This window comes from Lissotriton vulgaris, chromosome 2_1, assembly GCF_964263255.1.
Source record: "Lissotriton vulgaris chromosome 2_1, aLisVul1.2, whole genome shotgun sequence".
NCBI lineage: Eukaryota > Metazoa > Chordata > Amphibia > Caudata > Salamandridae > Lissotriton > Lissotriton vulgaris.
Window position 1 is genome coordinate 956,166,112 of NC_141687.1, and position 13,678 is coordinate 956,179,789.

At 45.5% G+C, this 13,678-nt stretch overlaps 1 protein-coding gene across 9 annotated transcripts in view; it reads right to left on the reverse strand.

Moving 5' to 3' along the window:
* The window catches only part of ZMYM4 (zinc finger MYM-type containing 4), a 1,284,131-nt gene that overhangs the window by 496,743 nt on the left and 773,710 nt on the right, over window positions 1–13,678 (reverse strand). For all 9 annotated transcript variants that reach the window (XM_086956525.1, XM_086956522.1, XM_086956517.1 and 6 more), the window contains one exon: window positions 12,426–12,463. In XM_086956525.1, the coding sequence (XP_086812651.1) occupies window positions 12,426–12,463 (38 nt within the window). The remainder of the gene's footprint in view (window positions 1–12,425; window positions 12,464–13,678) is intronic.

Here is a 13,678-nt window from a genome sequence, read left to right on the forward strand (position 1 = left end):
TCACCTTTTGGTGCATCTGGGGCCAGTAAAAGTGGCTAACTAGCCTTTCCCAAGTTTTGGTTTGGCCCAGATGTCCAGCTAGGGGGATGTCATGAGCTAAAATCAGGAGGAACTCCCTGTACTTCTGTGGCACTACCACTCTCCTGGTGGCTCCAGGATTGGAGTTTCTTGCCTCAGTGTACAGTAATCCATCTTCCCAATAAGCACTGTGGGTACCACTGACATCTACCTTTGCTTCTGAAACAGCTTGCTGCCTCAGGTTTTCAAGAGTGGGACAGTCTTGACCCTGGCACAGCTTTTCCGTAGTGGGTCCCTCTGGGCCCAAGAGTTCAACCTGGTAAGGGTCAAGCTCCAGAGGCTCAGTTCCCTCTGGGGTGTCCAAGTCCTCTCCCTGCAGAGAGGGGTCCTGATTAGTTTGCTGTACAGAAGCTGGTCCCCCAGTTTCTCTTGCTGGGTTTGGCCATACTATCAAGGTCCAATCCTACTTTTTCACCCTGCCTTTTGCTCTGTGCTCTCGTTTGTACACACACTTCAATTCAGGGATACACAGCATTGCTGCATGGTTTTTTAATTCAACCTTAGGCAGTAAACCCAGCTCCCCCTAGCCTAATTGCAGGGGGGGGGGCACCATAGCCATTGCATGATTAGTGGTAATACTGTCAGCACTGGTGACTGGGTAAGTACGCCCAATAAAATACTGCTCAGGGGAAACTAGTGCATTTCTCACCATACTGACCCTGGCACCTGTATGCCTCAGAGCTTCTATCCAAGTTTCATTCATCCAAGGGTACTGTAAGTATTTCTTTAAGTTGGGTGGCCACACAGCTACAGTGGCAAACTCAACTTCCCCCTCTGAAACTAGAACTGCTTCAGTGTGCATCCTGATTTGCGCTAGGCACACTGTTGATCCCATCTGTAGACTTGCTACCTCAGAAGTAGCTGTACTTGTTGAAATAGGGGCCTTGTTGTGAAGGCAAGACTTATCTACAGTTACATGTCCCAACTTCTTACAGTTGTTACAATTGGTCTTTGAAGGATCAAAGTTCTTCCCCCTATAGGGCTGAGGCACATAGGGAGTAGTTTGGGACCCACCACCCGTACAGGCGTTTTATCTTGGGGATTCTCGCCACCTTTCCTCTGGGGAGGATTTGTAACCACCTTCTTCTGGTCACCCCCAGTGGTTGTCCTCGTCACCCTAGTCTTGACCCAGTGGTCTGCCTTCTTTCCCAATTCTTGGGGAGAAATTAGACCTCGGTCTACCAAAAGCTGATGTAACTTTTCATTTGTGCAATTACTTAGTATATGTTCCTTCATAAACAAATTGTAAAGCTTGTAAAGTCCAGAAAAGTCATGCACATTGTGTCCAGTAACCAACCATCCAGTATCTTTACGGAATAGTCGACAAAAATAATCCAGGACTGCTTATGGGTTTGGGAGCCCCTCTGAATCTAATTCTATACTCCTTGGCGGTGAGTCCAAATCCCTCAATCAGTCTTCTTCGTGAGGTCATAGGACCCTGCATCTGGCCCAGAGAGGGTTAGAAGCCTGTCTCTGCAGCTACCAGAGAACAGTTCCCAAAGGAGTGCCCCCCAGAGGTGTTTCTTCACCTTTCTCATATTACAAGCCCTCTCACAGGTTGTGAACTATTTGGTGATGTCATCACCCTCCTTAAATTGAGAGACAATCCCTTTGGGGATTTTAGGATCATAAGATTGCTCTTTATCCTTATTATTTGTATTGCTCCCACCATTGATGGGTGCTAAATCCATCTCTTTCCTTTCCTAGAGCCAGGAGTTTGGACTCTAGATCTAATCTTTTGGCCAGCCTTGCTAGAAGCTGTCATGCTAATTGGCGTTGTCCCCAATTTCCTCACTGAAGCCTAAGCCACCTGTGTGGCCTCTAGGTCTCCAGGTGATGATGATTAGAGCCAAGGGAATAGGGGCCCTTTCCCCCCTAGGGATTTTTGGAGGGGGGTTACTATCCCCCTGACCGACCTCCCTTTCTTCCTCCGACTGGTCTTCACCATGTTCAGAGGGGTGGTCCTTGGTATACTCAGACAGGAGCTCCTGGAGCCCTTGTTTGGTTGGATGTAGGCTCATTGGTATATTTTTAAGTTTACATAAGGACCTTTACTCCTTGAAAGACAAGTGTAAATAAAGGTTGAGGGCGAACTCCTAAACCAGGTCCTGCACGTTAGTTATTTTCACTAGCAGCTGGGTTCTTTTGAGACATTCTAACAAAACGTTCTAACTCCTCTACCCTTTACTACAGTGACTTAGGTTTCTAAAACTCTTAAGGGACTTATTTAAGGCGCTGACAAGACTATTAGCAGTTTGGAAAAAAAGTGGCAATTTAAAAAAATCAGAATTCTAAAGGCAATTTAAGAGTTCTGTTGTGTAATCAGATGGCAACCAAGTAGTCCAACAAAAGCAAGTTTGTATCCCACCGCTGATCCACCAATGTAAGAAACTGGCTATATATACTGCATCAAAGTGAGGTACAGTGTGTGTAGAGTCGAAGGGTCTCCAGAGGTTTGTCAGAGGCTAAAGTTATATAGAACCTTACTTTCTAAAGTGGCAGCTTGGTCGAGCAGTGAGGCAGTATCATAGGACAGTGTAAAGCATTTGGTCTACACACTCAGTCAGAAAATGGTCTCACACACTCAAGAACTCAACTCTAGGCCAATTGTTTTGTATAGAAAAATATACGGTTTTATTTCTAGAGCCAAGCAAGCCTGGTGCAGGTAAGCATAAAAATACTTTTCAGTAGTAAATTACTTGTATGAACACAGTTCAAAATAGCAGTGTAACTTGTACTGGTTTTGATTACAGTTTTAAGAAAGCAGTTTGCAACACATTGCAGGTATAGTACATTCAATCGAATGTGCTTTTTAAGTAAAATGCAGTTGATTACTTTTCAGATTACCTCTGCTAACACAGGACTGGATCCTGGATTCAGTCCTGGGACATTTCCTGAAAACAGGTGAGGAAATGCGTTTTGGTTAAAGGTACGATTTTTAAGGAATATTGTTTTTCAAAAGTTGACACTTAGAAACTTTTTCACATAGAATCACCAATGTTATCCTATGGGAGGAAATTCACTTAGCAGGTAAGTTAGGTTATAGTTACTTTTTCTTACTCCGTGCTGGATCCTGGATTCAGCACTGGGACATTTCCTGAAAACAGTTGAGAAAATGTGTTTTGGTTATTCGGCCGATTTTTAAGGAATATTTGCAGTTTTCAGAAGTCGACATTTAGAAACTTTTTGGGAGAAAAAGTGTCAAGGTTATCCTACGAGAAAAAAATGAGTTATCGGTTTCAAGGTAATTGGTCTATTGAGTAAGGGTTCAGGGGTTAGACTCGGGGGTCTCCCACGGTCAGTGATGGTTAGGCACCGCTGGGTTGGGCACACAAGGCAGTGGGGCGTCGGGTGCAGGGGTGGCTTTGGACGTCGGATTTTCTTACCCGCTCTGGTCGCGGGGGAGGGAGGCATCTGGATTGAGGCAGCAGGCGTCATCTAGAGGTTTCAGGCAGGTCAGGTGTCGCCGGATGACGAGTCAGTAATCGCGGTTTCTGGTTGGCACCAAAAGCTGCAGTTCAAACACGTCCGTTGTTCATGGGAGAAACAGCTTGTGAAGTGAATGTAGGTAAGTCCTTGGGGTTTGTGAGGTTGCTGGCCGCTGGACACGCCGGTATTTCGCATGTTCAAGGGGAGAAAGGCCTATAGTGCTGGGGCCAAGTCAGTGGGCGTCGTCCTCTTGTTAGCTCTGCACGGCTTCTCATCCTCCTTTTCTTGTCATTGCTGGATCTGAGGAAGGAAGGTTCAGGGTGCCCCTAAATACTAAATTTAGGGGCATTACAGGTGGATAAAGGTCAGGGACCAATGGGTCCCTTCCTTGGGGTGGGTACGCCCTTTATTCTGCCACTTTCCAGTGGGAGGGGGGCAGGACCCTGACGTCCCTGGTTGGCTGTGTCCCCCATCCCCAAGATCGGGGGGACTCGAGGTTGTGCTTCACCTCGCCTCCCCCACCATAGGGGTGGAGTTGGAAGAGGTGGAAAACCTCTCTTCCTCACTTTGTTTTTTTCCCGCCGGGTCTCCCGCCCAAAGTGGGGGGCAGAAACAGTGGGGACCAGTTGCTGAGTACAGCAAGTTGTCTGGAGAGGCTCACAAAGGTGGTAGGCCTTTTAGAATCTTTCCCTTCGTAAACCCTGCCCAACCTGGGGGAGGAGGCTTGGCGCCTCGTCCCAGGATGTGCATTGTTTCAGGCCCCAGAGAGCAGCAGGCTCTCGATCCAGGGGTCCAGAAACATATTTGGTTGTGGCAGCTGAAGCAGCCACTCAGCCTGGACTCTAGTAGTAGGTTAGTTTTCAGGGGGCATATTCACAAGGTGAGGAATCCACTGGCAGATGTATCTATCAGAATTCTCAGTTTTCAGTGCAGCCATGATGGTGCTTTTTTCTTTTACGGAGTTTTATATAACGCAAACTTGACCCGGAATCGGATATCAGAGCACTTTACATAGCACCAGTTGCGTTACATGAGGAAACACATTAATTTTTGTTAGGCACAAGGAGATTAAGTGATTTGCCAGAATCACAGGATGTTCAGAGTCAATGTTGAGACTTGAACCCAGTTCCCCAGATTCGCGGTGGATCGCACAGCCGTTAGGCCAACTCCTCTCCTCTCCTCTCACTGTGGGGTTCGTAATGACAAACTCCCAGCACCATACACTCTTAATGGCAACTCTGCACTTACAAAGTCTAAGAATGACCCTAGACACTAAGTGTCCAGGCTCCTGCACCTGTACCCTCACCACTGGTATACTGCACCCAGCTAGAGGGGTGACTGATCAATGCCAGGGTAGTGGGTTGAAGGCATAGCATATAGATGTGTGCCATGTCGACTCTTCACTTTGATCTGCACCAAGCCACGGAGCCTGGAAAGGCAGTGTGTGTGTGAAAGGGTACAAAACATCTAAGGGTGGCACAATAAGTGCTGCAGCCCTGAGAGGCCTTCTCTGGTCACAGTGCCCGGGTACCTGTGGTACCATTTACCAGGGGCTGACCTGTGGCCAGAGATGCCAATTGGGTTTAAGCTTTAATGCAGTTTTATGGAAAGAACATAGGCCCTGGTTACCCGATTAGTAGGAGCCCATGAGTCAAAGCACATCAGTAATTAAGCAAAAAGTGTGGGCAACCATGCAAAAAGAAGGCACGTTCTCACGGCAGGTGTTTACACCTTCCCCAGGCCAGCAAGAGCCATCTGTGGCAGGGGAGCTTCAAAGACCTTGCTGCCTTTGTAATGCAACCCCGTCTCTCTTGTGTTTATATGCAAGCTGTTCAATAAACCAATTCAACAAAAAAAAAGGTGGGGAAGGTGAGGTGAAGCCCACTCTTCAGTGACCGCCATCTTGCAGATGGCAGCAACTCCCCAATCGGGATTAGGGATTTTGCCCACTCCCCCACATGGGGAGAGCACACCCTAAGGTCAGTAGCAAATTGGCTACTGACCTAGAGACCCCTAAAACACCCCTTAAATACAGTATTTAGGGGGGAGCCCTGACCCAAGAAGGCAGATTCGTATAACCTACGAAGAATGACGAAAGAAAAAACGAGCAGAGGAGATTGCAGAGAACAAATGACTTAGCCCCAGCCCTACCAGTCCGTCTGCAGTATCCAGAGATCCTGAGCCAAAAGTCGCCTCCAGAACCCTGGGTGGACTTACTGCCTTCAACAAAGACCGGATCTCACAACAGCTCTGTTCAAAAGAAACTCCCAAGACAAACTCTGAGCATACTGAGGACAAAGAAACCCGATTCCAGGAACCGCCACAGCACCCAGCCACAGCCAGAGTTCGAGTGGCCCACCGGTCCCAGTGGGGTCCGCCAGCACTCCAGAGTGAGTCCACCGTGGGTTTACCCCACTAGGAGTCCCGATGCCGCAGGCAGCCTCTGCACAGAGGCCCCCCCTCCCCCCAAATGCAAGTGGCCCAGTAAGGTGAAATTCAACCTCAAAAGACACCCCTGCATTCAGCTGCCCTGAGCCTTGGAGAAAATAACCTGAGGTGCACCTGTGCCCCAGATCCCTCCAACTTACCTGCCCAGCTGTTGGTTTCTCCCGGAAGTCTTCCTGGACCGAGCTAGCAGCTAAAAACTAAAACCGAAAATCCCCATTGAAAACAGGGCACTCGACGCGAAAACAGCACCTTGCACTCAGCTGCCCATGCGCCGCTGCGGGTGCACTTGGTGTGCTAAACTGGACCCCCCTTTGCCCTGAGCTTAATACCAGGAGATTTGCTACCCACAACCGCGAGGCATGCTCGTGAACGGCCACAAACCGGTGGCCCCTTATCCACCATTGTATAGCATTGGGTCTTAGCACTCTGCACCCGTCCACCCTAGTGCTGCAGAGTGCATCCTTGACTCGTGGGGGAACCCTGGTTCTAACCCCAGAATACCAACTACCACAACGAAGTACTTACCTGTTAACTTAATTTCTCTCTATAGGAATACATTAACTGTTTTTCCTTGAAAAATGTTTTAAGTGTGGAGCTAATTTGTATGGAAACCTGAAAAATAACAATTGTGCAAAACTGATGTACTTACCCTTTCTCTAGGAAATGTCCCAGTGTGATATCTGGGCATATCACACTGAGTAGAAAACGTAATTTAAAAAGTAATCTGAAAAGTCAAAACTATTCTGAAAAGTAATTTCAACATTTTGACTTACCTGTATTTTAATCAACTGCATTTGAACCTGCATTCAATTGTAAAACACTGTAGAAGATCTTGCTAAGCATTTATTTCACTTACCTGTGCCAGGCTTGGCTTGGTTCTAGAAATAAACTTAATATTTTTATACAAACAAAATTGGTCTGAGTTCAGTTCGAGTGTGTGACATCATTTGCTGATTAAGAGTGTACAACAAATGCTTAACACTATCCTCTGATGAAGCCTTACTTCTCGCCCTCACTACTACAAATAGAGGGGAAGGTGCTATCTAGTTTTACCTATGCCAACCTTTGGGGTTCCCCTGAACTCTGTGCACACTATACTTCATTTTAGTATGGTAAATTCAGAGCCAGCTTCTTACAATGGTCTTATCCTGTGGTGACAAATTATTGGTCAAGAGTGACCCGGGATTTGTCAGATATCCTTGGGCAGGAGGTCTCTTTCTCCCTTGTTGATATTGCTTGGTGTGCTTAAGGGTTCAGGGGGCACTAGGGCCGAGTGGTCATTTCTGGAAACGGTCCTCAGGCTTTAAAATGGGCCACTGCTGCCTGTTGGATGTCCTCTGCTCCCCTACGGTTATGGAGACGAGGAGTTGATTGGTGCGCAGCAGGAGCATATTGTCTATCATCACTTACAGGAGATGATCATCCTTAAAAAAGCATCAAGTACGGAGCCATTACATAGATAAAGCCAGAAAAAAGGATCCAATGAAAGTTTTTTTTTCTGTGTCTATGCTGCTAAGCATGCAACAACAGTCAAAAGGTACAGGAATATATAGTCCAGGGTAAGAAATCGAAGATGGAGATCAACAAGCACCTCACCTGTAACTCTGATTTCTCAGAATAATGTCTAGTATGCCCGTGTGGGAGACAATATATAGGCAGCAGAATACATCCCACCAAAAAAAGTAGAATTATTTGAACACATGCGGGAAATCACTAATAGAGACGACACATACCCGGTGGCCCGCGATTTTGAACAGAAATATAATAGTAACAGTAGAAGGCAAAACATAAAAAAATATGATGAATGTGCTTCGAATATGCGTGCGACAGTAGGCCCATTCAGGGCACTATCTAGGAAAGTAAGATGATTGGTTAAGGAATTAAGTTTGCACAAACATGTTTCCCAGAAATAATTTTACTCAGGTTGATAGGAACTTTAATGACAATAATGAATAAATATGCGTGTTGAAGGATGGTTGCCCACTCAGGGCATAATCATGGAAATGGAACAATTATTAGCTGTTACATTCATTACATTGCATTGATTAGTAGTATAGATTTTTGAGTAATGAACTGAGGGAAACAGCTATGCTTCATATCCCATGCAATTGGCTTTCTTCAAATGAACATCTTTAAAGCATGAGTTTGAAAAATACTGTTCATATCTCTCAAGCAATACTTGAATTTAAAAGCATAGATGTATAAAAGGCCTCCATTTACCTTGAAGAAACCTGAGACCAGAGCAAGCAACTTTTCTAAACTCAATTAACTTTCTCATAGAAACGCTGCTAAATAACATTATGTAGCTGCAGTGAAGTATCCCAATGGAGGAAGTTTCTCTTCTTTGTTGTTAATTTAGTACAGTAATACGCAGATTGTTTGAGGGGTTAACACTGAAGGGACTACTAACCAACATGCACGTTTTGCTCACAAAACAAATTATTATTTAGGGGTCCCTTACCATTTTTTCATGTGTTATTTGTATCATGGGTCATTGTAACGGTCTGGATTTAATACTTTTGCCTTCAGATTGTCAATGTTTCCCCTTGTAGAGAGGTCATTTTTGCCTTCATTAATATATGCAATCAAATCATAGTATTTGAACAATTACTTGTATTTTTATCATTTTTAATTTTAAAGCTCTGATTTTTAAACGTGACAGTTGTGTTTTCAATTGTGTTGGTAATTGTTATGGCCTACTTCGGCTGTGAAGAATGAAGTTTTGACTTAGTCACATTGCTTTTGGCATCTGCACATGCTCTTTTAGTGACTTTTCCAGTAAGTCCCTAGTTTCCAAATCTATGGAAGTGAATTTTAAGCTTCCGATCCAAGGTCTCTATGTGCCTTCTATAACAAGTCCATTTTGCTTGTTGTACCCATCTTAATTTTTATGCGCGTCCATCTGTGCCAATATGTTACGGAAATTCAGACAATACATCAAAGGAGCATTTTCGATTACTTTTTCATTCAGAAAAGTTTGGGTGAAAGCCAACACCATCAAACAGGCAGTTTCCAAACCCACGTGATTTAAGTTCCTCAGAGCAGTTATGGTTGTTTTTTAAATGTTATTTTCAGCACTCTGTTTAATTCATTATTGGTATCTCATCTCGATCTAGTAGTAGAAATGTCAACGATTTTTCTCAAAATCTTTTTCTTCACCTCTGTTGTCCTGGGGCTCTTAAACTACTGCTTCCAAACCAAATGGTGGAAAAACAGTCTAAAAAGAGACATCCACTTGTAAGGGCATTGTGGGCCGGCACTGCCCCAACTCTGTTCAATGGCCGAAAAAAGGTAGATAAAAGAAAAGAAACAGTAAAGAACCAAACACTAGAAGATGAAGTACTGCATGCGAGAAAGTGCCATCTTTCTTGCATAGGTATGCCCCCACTTTTTGATGAACTGCTGATGTGCTTTGACTGTGTGTGCCCTGGGTTCCTGCCAACCAGGTACCCAGGGGGCCTGTGTTCCTTCCCTAAAACTGTACTGAACCTAAAACCCAATTGGCATCTCTGGCCACCTGTCAACCCCTAGTAAATGGTACCCTAGGTACCCAGGGCATGGTGACAAGCGAAGACACCTAAGGGCTGCAGCACTTCTTGTGCCACCCTAAGGGGCCCTGTACCCTGACACCCACACACTGCGTTTTCAGGCTGAGTGTCTAAGTACAGAACTAAACAAAGAGTCGACATGGCACACATCCCTGTGTGCCATGCCCACAGGCCCCACTGCCCTGGCATACCTCAGTCACCCCTCTAGCTGGGTGTCCTATGCCAGTGGTGTGGGCACAGGTGCATGAGCCTTGTGCCCCTACAGTACCCAGGGCCATTCCTGAGCACTGTAAGAGCAGTGATGCCATTACGAGTATATGGTGCTGGGAGGTTGTCTTTTGCGAAATCCACAGAAACATAATGGCTACACATTAAACCCACACTGATGCCAGTGTGGGATTTAATGTAAAATGCACCAGAGGGCATCTTGGAGATGCCCCCTGAAAACCTAACCTACAATCCACGTCTGGTCTTCGTGGCTGCCACACAGCAGACATGTTGCTGTACCCCTGGGTAGAGAGCCCCCAGCTCTCCTGGGCCTGCAACAATGCACATCCTGGGTGAGGTGCTAGGTCTCTTCCCCCAGGATGGGCAGGGGGAAGCATCAAAGGCATGCTGCCTCTGTGACCTTCTTCAGACCTTTTGCTGTACTCAGCAACTGGCCCCCACCAGTTCTAAACCCCACTCTGGCGGGAAGACTAGCGGGAAACCCTACATCAGCCTGTGCCAGCCCCACCCCTCAGCTGGGAGAGGCGAGGTGAAGCACGACCCCCGGGCTCCGGCCATCTTGAAGATGGGGAGCCCTGCCCAATCACAGCTAGGCTCCAGCTCCCCTCCCACAGGAGCGGAGCAGGCTAGGGGGTGTACCCAGCCCAGGACAGTGGGTGGGTACACCCCTAGAGGGGTGCTAGGGGGTGTGCCCTACATGTAACACCCCTAAATTTAGTATTTAGGGGCACCCTGAACCTTCCTTCCTCAGATCCCGATAAGAAAAGAAGAAAGAAGATCAAGAAGAAGACCCGCCCTGCAGCTCCTAACAACAGGATGACACCAACTGACTTGGCCCCAGCCCTACCGGCCAGTCGATCGTGGAACCTGCTCCTGGCGACTCCTGCGGACAGCAACCTTGGGACACCCGGAGGACCTGCCAGCCTTGACCCTCTTAAAGTCTGGGACTCCCATAGGCAGAGGCTCTGCTTCAACAACCATACTCCTGGTGCCAGCCAGGAAGCACAAGACCAACCCACTCTGCACGGATCCGAAGTCCAGTGCCTAAAGACCCTCCTCGACAAACCAGACACCGCCTGCAGCCTTAGAACCAGGGACCCCTCCAACCGCGACCAGCCGAGGGTAAGATTTCCCGACGCCCAAAGACACCCCTGCACCCGGCACCCTGTGGCTCCCTGTGCCTCTCTTTGGGGTACCTACCTCTTACCCAAGATCCCAACTTACCTCTTGAAGTGGTGGTTGCACCTGAAGAATCAACGTCCCGAGCCTGCAGATTTTGTTCCCTTTTTACCTTTCCCATTGAATAACATTGAGCGCCCGACGGCTCAAAAGCACTCTGCACCCAGTTGCCTGAGTGCCCCTGGCAGTGCACCCTGTGCCCTATCCTACCCCTTTGCCCTTAGCAAGTGACCAGGAGCCCAGCTCCCACAGCCGCGTGGCCTGCTAGCCAGCAGCCACTAACCGAAGGTCCCCTCCCTCTCAATGGCTAACATTGGGCCTAACTACCTCTGCACCCGGCTGCTCCTGTGCTGCTGAGGGTGTACCAACTGTACCTACCTGACCCTGGGGGACCACTGAGTCTATGCCCAGAAGCTTAACTGCACCAGTCGAATACTCACCTGAAAACCGATAACTCACTTTCCTTCCACAGGATAACATTGACTGGTTTGACTCGATTAATCTTTTAAGTGTGACATTTTGAAACTCTAAAATGTCCCTATAAAATCAGCAGAGTAACACATTTTGAAATACTCACCTGGAATCAGGAGAGGAGTTAATACTGTACCTTTCAGCCCAGTACTGACCTGCAAAAGTAATTTTTTACCATACTTACCATAACTGAATTTTCTCCCATAGGAACCCATTGACTGTTTTTCTTTGAAAATTCTTTCAAGTGTCAACCTTTAAAATCGCTTTTTATTCCTTAAAAATCATAGCAATAACCAAAACGTTTTTACTAAACTGTTTTCAGCTTAGACCCCAAGACTGAATCTAGGATCCAGTCCTGGAATTACCAAAGTAATATATCAAGTAATTAACTGAGTTTATGTAGAAAAACCCATTGAGCTCAATGTTAAATTGTGTTTAGAATTGTGTTGCCTACTGCAACCACTGTACCTATTGTGTTTACAAAGTTTATTGCCTTACTGCAAAGTACTCATCTGAGATCACTCATACTGAGAAAAGTATATTTTGATAACTGTTGGTTCTAAAAATAAAACGATTTATTTTGATATAAAAACAATTGGCCTGGAGTTTAGTCCTTGAGTGTGTGAAAACTTTTGCTGACTGTGTGTACAACAAATGCTTTGCACTGTCCTCTGGTACTGCCTTACTGCTCGACCAAGCTCCCACTGTAGAGAGTAAGGTCACACCTGGCTTTAACCTCTGTTATACCTCTGGTGACTGTGGACTCTATACACACACTGTACCTTACTTTGGTCCAGTATATATAGAGCCACTTTCTCACACTGCACTGCATGTGCACCCAGAAAAAATAAATAAGTTAGCAGTTTAACTCAAAAACTAAAAAACCTTTTTACGTCAACAAGGACAGAAGTTGGCTTGTTATGCTGTTACTCAAACTGTTGAAAGTAGTACTATTGCATCAGAGGTTTAAAAGAGGTTTAAAAATAATGAAAGCAAAAGAAAGCATTATATATATATGTATGTTACAACTTAAAAAATACTTACATCTCCGATGATCTTCGCCGTAACAGGGGGAACAGCACCTTTGAAAACAAGGTAAAGATGGCATCAGTTAAAAATATCCATAATTCATGAAAATTCTTGTTCAAACTCCTACTTCACAAAGACATACCAACACTGTAGTTTAAGACTGCATAATAACTATTTGTTGTACAGATGTTATGCAAGGCAGATAAAAATAGTTTGCTACACAAAAAATGTTTTATAGTCAGGGGTCTTTACATGGTCAATCTGCCATGCTTTTCGACCATTTTTCTCATAAGCTATCAAATCGGAGGCTCTGACATTGAGCAAATAAGCACCTTTAAATGTCTAATTAAGGATCAAGCCTTGTCCTCTCTAATGTACCATTCAACACTAAATGGTCTAATTTATTTTTCAATATTTACCTTTTTCCTTTAGCAGATTTTTAGGCCTTTTGCTTTTACTTTCTTTACAATGAGCCTAATAACACTGCAACTCATCATGTTCCTCATCTAACATCTTTGACAGTTTTACTTCCTGTGTCAAGGTTATCAATGTGTGGATAAGCGTAAACTGTTTCAAATTAAACTTGTATCAGGGTCAAGAGTTCTTGTAGGTTTGTCAAAACTGCACCCTCCCTCGCCTATAAGCAACATTCTTTATTTAAAGTTTAGCCATTTAAAACAAATAACACTGGCAAATAAAGGGGAGGAGACAGAAGAATCATGGTAGATTAAATTTCATGGCCTTGAATGATTAAAGGAGACATCAATGGATAGCAGGAAAAAAGGTAGTAATGATTCAGTGAGTGTGAGAGACCAGGCAGAGAAATTCAAGGCATAAAAAGAAACAACGAAACAAAAATTATACCTGGAGTCTCTCCATGGGAGAATCCAGCTCAAACGTTGAGTGCTGGATCATGGCTGATGCTAAATCGAAGAGGGCCTGAGGGATCTAAGCTCAGATTCCCCAGCTCTCTGCCTTGACAGCACACAGGATGATGGCAGACTGGCCTGGACAGGACTGGAGTATGCTGGATATAGTCAACATCACAACAGTATAGGATGAGTGGAATAATACTAAGTGAATCATGCTGTGAAGATGAGCCATACCCCCCTCCTACCTTAGGGACGGAGAGAGGCAGTCTATTCTCAATCTCCAGGTTGTACTGAAGACTATGCAAAAGCAAACAGACCACTGTTGAGCTGATAAACTACGTCATGAAATGGAAATCATGTAGGGCTGAGAAGAGTCCTGCAACCACAATCAGAAAG